At 35.1% G+C, this 12,630-nt stretch overlaps 1 protein-coding gene across 8 annotated transcripts in view; it reads right to left on the reverse strand.

The window, feature by feature from the left end:
• LOC143232334 (uncharacterized) overlaps window positions 1–7,728 on the reverse strand; it is a 77,731-nt gene extending 70,003 nt beyond the window's left edge. For 3 of the 8 annotated variants that reach the window (XM_076467625.1, XM_076467626.1, XM_076467624.1), the window contains exon 1: window positions 7,196–7,725. In XM_076467625.1, coding sequence (XP_076323740.1) covers window positions 7,196–7,212 — 17 coding nt within the window. In that variant the 5' untranslated portion in view covers window positions 7,213–7,725. Of the gene's footprint in view, window positions 1–1,505; window positions 1,560–7,195 lie in introns of all 8 variants that reach the window. The other 5 variants (XM_076467620.1, XM_076467619.1, XM_076467621.1 and 2 more) reach the window with 4 other exon arrangements.
• Between the last annotated feature and the right edge of the window lie 4,902 nt (window positions 7,729–12,630).

Here is a 12,630-nt window from a genome sequence, read left to right on the forward strand (position 1 = left end):
GAGAACTTCACTTTGTCCTCTTCTCACAGGGCAAATAAATGTGCATTTGTATTTTAAGGTAAATTTCTACTTCATACTCTGGAGGAAACCTTGCTTCACCACCCCAGTGAACTGGAATTGGTAAGGACTCCTGTGCTCCACATAAAAAAAAAAAAGGGGGAGTAAATGCAATAGAGAAAGTGCAATTGGCATCCACAATTCCCTATTTTTAAAAGAAGACTGTTCCAAACTTATGCAACCAAAGGGTCAGCAAGAATGGGCAGAAATCCTCTCTGCTTTACTCATAATAGTCCATGAATGACAGTCTACCACTAAGTAAAACTTATTGACACGCAAGTACATACCACTAGTCATGCTATTAGTAGTCTTGCAGAACACTATCTCTACAGTGAGAGTTACAGTTCTACCAGTATATAGTGCAGGTTTAAGTAAAGGCACACCTGACCAGATAACACTCACCACAGATTGGGATCCTATGAGTTGTATGGGGCACATGCTATTAGTTAACCCTTTTGCAATGGGTAAGGATTCAAAGGCCATGTCATCACATTTGTTGATTTGCATTAAAATGTTATTGAAACTGCTATTTTATGAATTTATGTCAGCAAGTTTAGAATCAGATTATAGATTATAATTTAAACCTTAATGTTATATATGAGTTAATTTCTTAACTTAAAAGTAAACATTAAAAGAACACACCTGAATATAGATTTTAGTGAGTCACATGATATGTTGAATGCAACACTGTTTAAAATCAGAGGTTTGTGATGTCAAAATACTAAGTATACAGTTCTGTACAAATCAGGAACACAAATTATTAAAATTAACAAGCTAGAATATAAAATAAGAATCTCTTTTCTCTTTATTTTGCTGAGATATGGCTTACGTACTGAATAATACATGATGACCCAGTTCAGCTCTTTCCATTTTTGAAATGATCCCTTATATACATTTTGTACAGTATATGACATGTAAATAACAAATTGACAGGTTAGAATGTCCCAAGAGTGGTTTTCTCAGCCATTTTAATCTGTGGAAAGGCCACCACATTCTTTTTATTGAAGATTTCAAGGAGTCAGGCTGTATCTTTAGTCTGCACAAAGTTCCGTATTTTTAAAAATCTAAATACACCTTAGTTATCAAGCTTAGTAAATTATATTGGCATCCTATGGTGTCACTGTAGTTATTTATGATTTCCTTTGTTAATCAACTGTATGTAAAACCTAAAAAACATTTTGATATCCTCCATGTGCAAAATTTTAAATGGCTTACCAGCCTATGTCAAGCAGCAACTGAGTTCAAAGATCGTGGTGAGAAGAGATAATTGTTTGCATTACTTCTTGATTTATTGTTCTATATTTTAAGAAAAATAAATGATAATTTATTTCTGTTAATAATATATATATAAAATTGCCATGTGACTGTATATTACAAAATAATAGTCCACTAAAACACAGCCAAGACAGGGAACAGTAAAGATCAGTTTTATATTATTGGATACATACGTGAGTGCACACGCACCATGTCAATGCAAGCTATGCAATGTGAGGTAGGCATAACTGAAAAAAATATGAGAAAAAAATAATAAATATATAGTGTTTTGTGGCTTAAGCTACTTATACTAAACATTTGTATTTTTGTGGTATATGTAGTCATTATAGCATGAAAAAAGCATAAATTATATTTATTTCCTAATTTTTTATTATGGATATGAAGTTGATTAAGTGACAGACCTTGCAAAGTTAGAGTACAGAAAATAACATAAAATATAAAGTTTTGCTGAAACAAACATTTGAAATGTCTAAACCATCAGCCTGAACAATGAATAATTTGTTGAAGTCTGACATTCTAATAATTGGCAAACTTCCCAACATATTCTATAACTTCTTTGAATACCAACTGCTGTGGTTGTTCCCACTTCACTATTGTTTGGTAGGTATTTCTAGGTCACATCAGTCAACAGTACAAGTTCTGCATTATTTTGGACAAACTTTTTGCAGCATTCTGCTAACCACCAGATGTATCTGATTTGTTGCTTAGTCAATGGAGGTGGTACATCTTGCATATGAATTATCTTTACCTTTTCCTATGCAATCACTCGGTTCCCTACCTTGTGTCCAACAAACTCCAGCACAGAGTAACCAAAAGTAGCACTTAAATGGCCTGATGCTCATGAAAGTTTCTTCAGGTGGTCTACCCATCTGATTGATGTCAGAATGTCATCCATATAATAGTAGATGTTGATGATTTTTTGCAACACCCTCCTCATCATACAGTTGAATGTTGCTAACCTATATGGCATCCTTTTAAATTGGAAGCATCCATCTGGTGTCACAAATGCTGTTTTCTCTTTAGATCCTGCCTCCATCAAGATCTGTCAATAACCTTAATTGAGGGTTGATCTTTGAAAAAAACCTGGATGTCTATGCAGAAACATTTTGAGCCATCCCACTTCTTGATGATTATCACTGATGAACAGTAGGCTGAATTTGATGGCTCAATGATTCCAGTCTCTAACATTGCCTCTACTTTCTGCTTTATCAAGTCTCTCATCTAACATGGCTTTACCTTGGCTGGAAATTTGGCTGTGATCTCAATTTTTTGTTATCTGATCTATTTGCAAAGATATCTGCATACTGATACAACAGATCTTGTAGGTCTTTCATCTGCTTGCCAGTCATGTTTTTTACTGATGTTGATGTTGTATGTCTCCTCTCCACCTGATGGTCTTAGGTCTAGTAAATCTTCTGTGACAAAGTCATAGTCTTCTGGTTCTCCATCTATGACAGACACACCTGGAACATCATCTTTTCCAACAGCTGTACCTGCCACATTTTCTTTCTTCTTGAAGTACTTCTTCAACAGATTGGCATGGTAGATCTTGGTCTTTCCATCCACTTTCATTTTATACTCCATTCTGTTAAGAATTTCCTATACTTCAAAAAGTTCTTTCTACTGCAGAGTGAGTATGATGCTATTTGTGGCAGGAAAATTAAGACCTTTTGCCCAACCTTAAAATGTCAGTCCTTGGCCATCTTGTTACAGGAGGGCTCCTGACTACCTTGAGTTACATATAATCTCTCTTGAGCGAGTTGACAGGTCTCTTCCACTTAGCTTTTGATGTTTAATTTGTGCTGATGTGTGTTCCATACTCCTGACTCCTATTTTCCTATCCATAGCTCTTTCAATATTTGCATCAGACCTCGTACTGTTCTTCCATACAGTAACTCTGAGGGTGAAAATCCTGTACCTGCTTGTGGAACTTCTTGATAAGCAAATAATACTGCTTACGTGTGCCTGTCTTAGTCACATGCTCTTTAAAACTGCATTAATTATCTCACAAAGTCCATTATATTTAGGGTTGTATAGAGTGGTAAGAAGCTGGCTAGTACTAATGAGTCTGCACACCTCTTACATCAGTTCTGAAGTACACTGTGCCCTTCTGTCACTCAGGACATTTTTTTTGGAAAGCACATTCTGCAGAACACTTCAAGAGGGCTTCTGCAATTCTCTCTGTTTCTATCTCCAGCAGTTCTACTGCTTCTGGATAATGTGTCATCTAGCCAATTACTGTCAGCACATACTAGTTGATCTTGTCAGAAGCAGGTGCTAGTGGTTCAATCAAGTCTGCAGCCACTCTGCTAAACAGCTCTTCTGAGAAATATTTCACCCAGTGGCACTTGGACAATCTTCCCTCAAGGTATTGTTCTTTGTTGGATGTCACATGACCTGCAGAACTGTCACCTCTCCAATGAACCACAGCTTATTTAAATTATTAGTGATTCTGTCTGCTGTCTTGTTTTGCTCCTAGGTGTCCTCCAACAATCAACTCATGAAACAACTTTACCAATAAGTTCAGTATTTTGGTGGTACTACATTTGGTTAACTTTTCCAACATAACTGACTCAATAGATGTGTATAGTACTCCCTTCCAGTTCTCCTCTGTGTAAATTACCTTCCTCTTTGTCTGGTGCTTGATTTTTCTCCCTAGCACTGTCCCAACATTTCTGCAGTGAAGGGTTTTTCTTTTGTGCTTTCTTCAGTTTCTACAGACCTACATTTGGAATGTTGCCTTTTGATACTTGCAGGGGCTTGATATCTTTCTTGCTCTTTTTTTTCTTGAACTCTAGTTGTGACTGCAGATACCGTATCTATATTCTTTTTGTCTTGTTCCTAGAAATTTCTACTGCCTGGCATATTTTTAATCACCAAGTCACAGATGCGTGCTTTCATATATATGGCCTCAAGGTTTCCCACACAGTACAGTATATCCACATTTATTTTTGCTACAGAAAACTCATTATTTCATCATCTGTCATTAGATACTAGACTGGTTCTCACTGCTGCACTCTATCTCGTAGGACCTTTGCTTTCTTATTCTAAACAAAGTCTTCATCTACTGGCATGTTGTGATTTGATATTATCTCTCAATATATGAAACATGCTTCAATCACCAATGGCACTGTTTATCCATTTGATGACTTGAGCCAATCATTAGTCAGGCACTGATCACTCATGCAAGTGACAATTCCTTCTTATAGTAAATATGACATGTTTTATTGATTCTGTTTCTTGCCAGCATCATCTTTGTAGGTAGCTCCAGCCGCATTATCTTGATTTTTCTGCTGTTGCTTGTTGGTGACCCACTTATCAAAGTCTGTTGCCTTGTCATAAATAAATCTACTCATTTTCTTCTTATTTCTCAAAAGGTTTTGAACATTGTAAGATAGTTATCAGCACCAAAAGTTTTATTTTTACTAAGTCACTTAATTTACTATAATTTTTATGTTCTCCATATTTAAGTAGTTTAGGCTATTTTTAAAAATATCCAAAATACTATATTTTTATTTTGGCAACTACTTGTTTGCCTAATAAATGAAATTAGTTATGAATCTTTAATAAGTCTTATTTAATGTAAAAAGAAATTTACAGTCTGACATACCAGAAAATAATGTTTGTGTTAAAATACAAGATTTATGTTAACATTAATAAGAACTTATTTGTAATAGCAATTAGCCACTGTTTTTCTTTTTACATCAGCATATCCACTTTCCAATGACATTCCAACAATATTCTCTTGTTAATCACAAAGCATGTGAGTAAATGTATAGTTTACAGATGAACACTTGTCATTAGCTTGTTTATAAACAAATAAAACAACAACACAAAACATCTGTAGTGATATGATTTTCAATTATACACTTTAGGCCTAGTAGAAAAGAGTCCACATTATTTTCGCAACAGATCATGAATATGTGAATAAATATAATAATAAATAAATATTGTTTCTAAACAATGACAAACTTAATGAATAGCTGCAGAGATGATGGAAACACTTCTTAAATTTAACACTAACAGAAGTGATAAAGTTTTCAGAAGAGCTGGAATTTGAGGGATAAAACTGACAATCATTGTACAACCAAGACACTGGCTTTTCTATTCCAAAGCTTTTACTAAATTTGACTGTGACTTAGAAGGTACTATGCTACTATACTAAGCCCGACAAAGAGTAGTTCCTCCAAAGATCACTAGCTAAATGTTTCCATTTCATTTTTATTTACCTTAAACATATCTAATCTCTCATATTATATACCACTGCACCAGCATGAGTTTTCAGCAGTATACACTGAAGGTGGTGTATACTATCTATAACTTACTATTTTCAACCACAGTACTTACTGTTTTTATGTATTTTACCAGCATAATTATTTTCTGAAGTAACAGTTCAAATGCTAAAAGCTAACACAGACAAATGAAAAGGAATGTGTAAAAAATGAAAATTGCATTTTCATGATTTTTATCACAAATTTTAGGCCTATTAGTTTATAATGCTTCACCAACATTTGGCATTTAAACCATTACAGCCTTAAAAAAAACTATTTTAATACAACATCAAACAATAAAGGTATTACAGTTGAAAACACAGATCTCTAAAAGGCATGCATTTAAAAAATGCAAATAGTTTAAAGCTAGTTCAACCACTGGTCACTGGTAAGAGGTTATCTTGAAGTTTACAAGATCATCTATGGGATCAATTTAATATAGTTCTCTGATTTATTTGTACTGTAAAGTATAATCAGAAGATTTATACAAGTTTAAGGCTTACAAAAGACAGACTACGCTCTAGCTGAGACAATCTTAATTTTTAACAGGTGATTGACTTATAGAATGAGTTTTAGATAACAGGTTAGTATGTTGCACTTTAAAGGGTGGAACTTGATGATTAATAAAATATTAAAAGGTGAGTTTAAATCCTTTACTTTCTTCAAGCATTTATGGATGTGTGAGAACAGTTTTGAAGGACCAAACAGTCCATTGTTGTCCACAATCTTAAATAGTTAAAATAAATCAAAAGTTGTCATCATTACAGTTTTAAAAGTGCTCATCAGGACTAATTTAAAATACTGAATTCGTTTGTGGCCATCTTTGTAGAATGATGAGTTGGTGAAGGTTTGGAGAAAACCATCATGATTACTGTAGTTTTAAAGGGATTTTTATATGAAGATAAATTAAAATCTCTCAACATCTCTGTTTAAGAGGACTCAGGAGAAGACATGGTTGTGGTTTTATGATGATTTCTACAGTTTAATAATTCATTAATCCAGAAATATTAAAAATTCAGCCATTACACTAGTAAGAGTATTATTCTCCTTACAGGATGATTGGTCTATGGTATAGTTTATCTTTAGAATGACAAAAACCACAATATTGAAGGGTTTTAAGAGGAAACTGGGTGCATATTACCTTAGCAATCATGACTAGATAATGAGAAAAGGATTTATACACAGTTTGAAACAGGATAGTGGTAGAAAATGGAATATACTAGATGGATCATGAGCCACTTTTTTACTACTTTAAAAATAAAAAAATACATTTTTTATTAGCATATAAATTATATAAAGCTGGCATGAATCATCCCAAATGTTTTCATGTAAAGAGCATAAAAAACCCTTGTCCAACACATTAGCTTTTAGTTTAAATGTCAGGATATAGCTGAAATAAATTTATAAAAACTAATGTACACTACAGGCTGCATTTTGGGTTAACATTTATAATATTACAGACAAACTACACAACTAATATAATAATATTACATACCTTATGTATGTCTATTACCTTTCTAAAAATAAATTACAAGTTTCATAGTTTATACTACTCAAGTACTCGTTCAAATCATAAACTTAATTTCACTTACCTGGCCCTGGATGCCATAGTACTTCAGCACTCAGTAGAACTAGAAGTAGCTCTAATAAGAAATAATAGTACTTTTGAACCGGGATTTAACGGTACTAGTAGTATAAGGTATAATAGTAGAACAGAATCCAAATTTGCTAATTAATAAAGTTTTGTCGTTGCCAAGTTCATCTGACCTGTTACCAATGGTTCGATTCGATTTTGATGAATCATTATCGTCAAAACTAGATAATAATATTCAGGCCAAAGGCAAAGTCTACACCTTGTTGAGTGAAAGTTTTACTATATTGTATACGTAAATTACAACCCATTATCATTGGTATTACGTAACTAGTTTTACCTTATCTAAATTCAAAATGATGTTTATTAATTTGTTTCGTTTAATCTTAAATCTCAAACCGTAGACATGCTATATTATAATAATACTACAAATTATAATCGAACCAACACTATTGCCAATATTTACATGCCATTGTACACAACAGTAACAAGTCTTCGTTTCCAACACGCAGAGGTCAAGAGTTATCAGACGACAGAGTCCCCTATCAGACAGACCTTGGTAGGTATTTTGGTTAAATTATTCTTTCGTTCTCCAAAAGTTGAACGAAAAATAACCAGGGGCGGTCAGAAACTACTGTTTCTCTTCACCCCACACAAGGCAAGAATAAATTATCTGACTAATTACGGAATAAGTTGATTAGGCTGGAGTGGCATGTAAAGTTATTCAACTAACGCGATGGTCACAAATGACCTGGAAGTTGATAGTTTGTTAAATCCAATTGAGGAGCTTCAGGAGAAACTGAGAAGAGTTACCGGCCGAAGAGACAACGAAGAAAGACGAGGAAGGTTCAGCATCACATCCACCAGTGTTCGAAGAATCGTGTCGGGAAAGAAGATGTGGTCGACGTTGACTTGGAGTGAGCAGAGAGATGCAAGCAGTGCGTCGGCTTAGTTATAACTTATGATTTTACTATGCACATATTAAAAAAAAAATTGAGATGACTAAAATGTGTTCTGACTGGCCTCTTTTCAGGGCTGGGATCTATAAATCCTAAGTACAAAGAATTTTGATGTGGGGGGAAATGGGAGTACCCCGAGAAAACCCACTTTCACTGGTGAGGCGCCGAAAGAAATCAACCTCACCAGTGCCCGATGCTGGAAATGAAAAAGAGAACATGGATGGTTAGTCACTGGAGTTTACATTCAGGGCATGTATGTAATTATAAGGCGAGAGGTATCGCTGCCAAGATCGTGGGGTGGCTGCTAATCGTGGAATTTGCTTTGTTAATTGTGTACGGTTAATTGCTTTTTTGTAATAGTTGGCTGCAAGATAGATGAGTCTCTTCTTGAGAGACGGGATGGAGCTTGCTTTATTGATGTATTCTATCGGGGTGTATCTGGGGAGACGAAGTGCAAGGCGAATGGAGAGATTTTGGGCCTGTTGTAATTTCTTAAGATGGGAGGGGGGTGCGTTGGCCGTGATCATGCTACCGTATTCAATTATCGGTCGAATGTAGGTTCTGTAAATGGCAAGAATCGTTTTGGATCTGTATTACCAATACGTCTGAGGTTGTAGATTCGTTTATGGACTTTAGAGAGAATGGTTTGAAAGTGATTTGTCCATGTAAGCTGCTTGTTGAACGTAATGCCAAGGAATTTTACAGACGACGAAAATTTGAGTTCGGTGTCCATCATTTTAAATTTAACTTTGGAAATAGATTTTTTTTCTCGTGATTCTGCGTTTGGATATTATGGCCTGTGTCTTAGTGGCATTAAGCGCTACCCGCCAGGTATTACACCAGGTGGTAATGCTATTAAGTGTGGATTGGACTTTCGCGGCAGCGAGGAGGGGTTCACGTGCCATGCTCCATACAGAGATGTCGTCGGCATATTACGACGCATAAGTATATTTTAGCTTAGGAAAGGGGATATCATTAACATAGAGTATATACAACAGAGGGTTGAGTACTGAACCTTGGGGAACACCTGCTGAGAGGCGAACAGTGTGGGATGTAGCGCTATTGATTCTTACTTTAGCTGTTCTATTGTCAAGAAAGCTGGCTATCCATCTTGTTAGAGTGGACGGGAATATAAATTGGAGGAGTTTAAATTTAAGCCCTTGGTGCCAGACAGAATCAAAGGCTTGTTTCACGTCTAAAAATAAGCCGACTGTGGTGTGATTTCTATTAAATTCTTGAGTAACTGATTCGATTAGTCGAACCAAATGATCAGCCGTCTGTCTGTTTTTCCGGGAGGCATTTTGTATTTCAGAAAGTAGTATATTACTTTCCAAATACCATGTAATACGAGTGGCTAGTATTTTTTCCAGCAATTGGTCAATATTATTAATTAAGCTTATGGGTCTATAGTCTTTGGGATTATTGGATGCAGGATTTGTTTTAGGTATTACTTTGATTATGGCTGATTTACACGGAGGCGGGTAGTTGCCTGAATAAAAAGAGAGGTTGAATAGGGCTGTTAGATGTCTTAAGAATGAAATAGATGCTCTTTTGAGAATAATATTACGTATATTATCCTCACCTGGGGCACTGTTTTTTAGTGTTTTAGTTATTAGTTTAATTTCAACAGGAGTTATTGGTCTGGTTAGTTTTTGGAGGTCGGTAGTGTACACATTACTATTATGGGGTATATAGCACGGGAAATGCGAACTGAGTAATGTTATATTGTCTTTAATAGAATTTTGAACCGTGCATAAATGGTTGTGATTAAAGTGTGGTGAGTCGGGAGTAGTGAATACCTGTTCGTAATAGTCTACTAATAAATTGGCTTTTTCGAGGTCATTAGTTGCTAAGTTATTATTGTGTTTTAAAGTGGGAATTCTGCTGATTGAATTATCATTACATATTCTTTTGAACTTTTTCCAGAATGTAGCCGGATCTTTGTATGAACTATCCAGTGATGCACAAAACTCGGACCAATTTTGATCTTTTTGTTCATTGATTTGACATTTTATGAGGTTGGTTACTCTGTTTATTTGGGTTTTGATCGCGGGATCTCGGGAAGTTATAAATTGTCGTCTGAGTTTACGTCTTTTGGTAATCAGTGAATGTATTGCTTTAGTGAGTTTCCATGTATTTGGTTGATTGTTGATACGACGCTTGGGAATTATTGTGTTTATGGCATCTGTTGTCGTGTTGGTGATGAGTGACAGATTATCATCTATAGATTTAGGGTTATTTGCCTGAGTGATAACCTGTGGTAAAGATCTGTGAATATATTCCCAATTCCAATTCCAAAGAATTCCAATTAGTGGCAGAGTAGTCAAAAATGCTAGGTTGGGTATTTGAGGTTTGAGGGTGGACATTATTTATAGTTATCGATATGGGGTAGTGGTCACTTCCGATATCTTTGTGCACAATGAAGTCTTGTATATGGGGAGAGATGCTTGTCGTGAAAAGTGCAAGATCAAGGATGTCTTGGGTCCCATCATGGTGAGTATGGGTTGGGGTATTATTGTTCCCTAATATGAGATTTTTCTGGGAAATAAAGTTATCGAGAATGAGGCCATTACGGTTGTTTATTCGACAGTTAAAATTTCGATGTTTGGAATTAAGATCGCCTAGAATGACTGTATTTGGGAAGCTGTTAACTACTTGAGAAAGTAATTTCGTGTCCAGAGTGGTAGAAGGTGAAGTATAAATTGCTAGGAGTGTTATCGGCCTAAAAAGATTCTATTTATTCATTTTTAATACCCATTTGTGAAGTGTAGATATCGGGTTTCGATACCCGTGTGCATATATCACAAATAGCCCATTATATAACTTTGCTCAATTACAAACAAGCAAAGCTCTGAAGTGAGGATTTAATTTATATTATATCACTCAAAAAACATTATGTAATGCATTTATAGCTGTTTTGTTAATAATATAACACTGAATATAACAGGGGTAGCCAAACTTGCTTAATGTAAGAGCAACACACGATAAACTTCAGGTGTTTGAGAGCCGCAAGACATGAACAAATATTACACACACGTTTTTATTGTTACATGCATATCTTGTTACATTTTTACTCATGTATATAGTTTTTAAACTGTTAATGTGTATTAGTTTCAATAATCACAGAGTACACATATATATATGCCAAATGTGTTCAAAATCCTGGCTGATTATTGTTTTAACTATATTGAGCGTACTTAATACAGCAGTGAACTACGGAAACATCTGAGAAAAATATGCAAATTTCCATTTCATTAACATTAAATAAGACTACCAAACATAAATGGAGTAAAAACAGATATTTTTAATGATATTTATTTGTCTTGGTAAATATCTGGTCAAAACATGGAGGAAAATATATAAAACAATAAAATTAGAGATATTTTAATCAGATACCACCTTACAAAATTTTAGTCTTATCATAATATTTTTCTGACACAAACAGACACTGATACGATTGTCAGGCTATTTACTACTAATAGAGGTCTTGTGAGTTTCTATCTTGGCTGTGAGTCGTTGAAATTCCGGCTGATATGTTGTCAAGGCTGTACGAATTAGCTCTCAGTTGTTAGTTTGTAAGGACTGCACGATGCTTCAACTTTACAAACTTCATTACAGAGTACAGTGATCCACAGCAGTATGTTGTGCTGAAAACTGAGATGAGTCGCACACTGGTTTTTTCAGTTCAGGATATTTCATTTCTGGAACTTGCTTCCAGAACTTGTCCCCCGCTAGTACAGAGGTATGTCTCCGGATTTACAACGCTAAAATCAGGGGTTCGATTCCCCTCGGTGGGCTGAGCAGATAGCCCTTTGTGGCTTTGCTATACGAAAAACACACGCTTTCAGAACTCAATTGTAGAATGGGATTTATGGATCATCTTTAGACCTAGGTCCTCCTATAGTTCTATTAGTTCCATTTTCACAGCAGATGATTCTGTAATCAGAGGTTCGAGAATTGGGCAACCATCGTTGATCAGATCAACCAGGAATGGATTTACAAGGAAGACAAAGCAAGGCTTCAGCTTTTGTAAGTCATTACACCTATCTAGAAAATCATCAAGCAGCCCTTATAATTTATCTTTGTATTCTTTTAGTTTGTGATCTTTTATTTCAACATCAAAAAATGTATTTACTCTCCTTTTGAGATTGGGAAAATAACTAAAGTTTCTTGACAATATGTCTCTTTAAAAAAGTGTTATGTTATTCTGAAAACTGAAAATTGTCTGAGTAAAATCAGGAAAATTCTTATCCCTCCTTTGAAGTGTCAAGTTGAGAGTTTGTAGATGATTCATTATATCAGTAAGGAACATTAGATCTTGCATCCATACATCATTTTCCAGTTGAGGATAGAATCTTTTCTTTTCTTCAAGAAAAGTAATAATAGACTCCAACAGATCCACAAGCCTATTTAATACATTGTTGGTTGAAAGCCACCTCACAATGTAGTAGAAAGAGACATAACTGCGCTTATCTTC

The sequence above is a fragment of the Tachypleus tridentatus genome, chromosome 11 (assembly GCF_004210375.1).
Source record: "Tachypleus tridentatus isolate NWPU-2018 chromosome 11, ASM421037v1, whole genome shotgun sequence".
Lineage (NCBI taxonomy): Eukaryota > Metazoa > Arthropoda > Merostomata > Xiphosura > Limulidae > Tachypleus > Tachypleus tridentatus.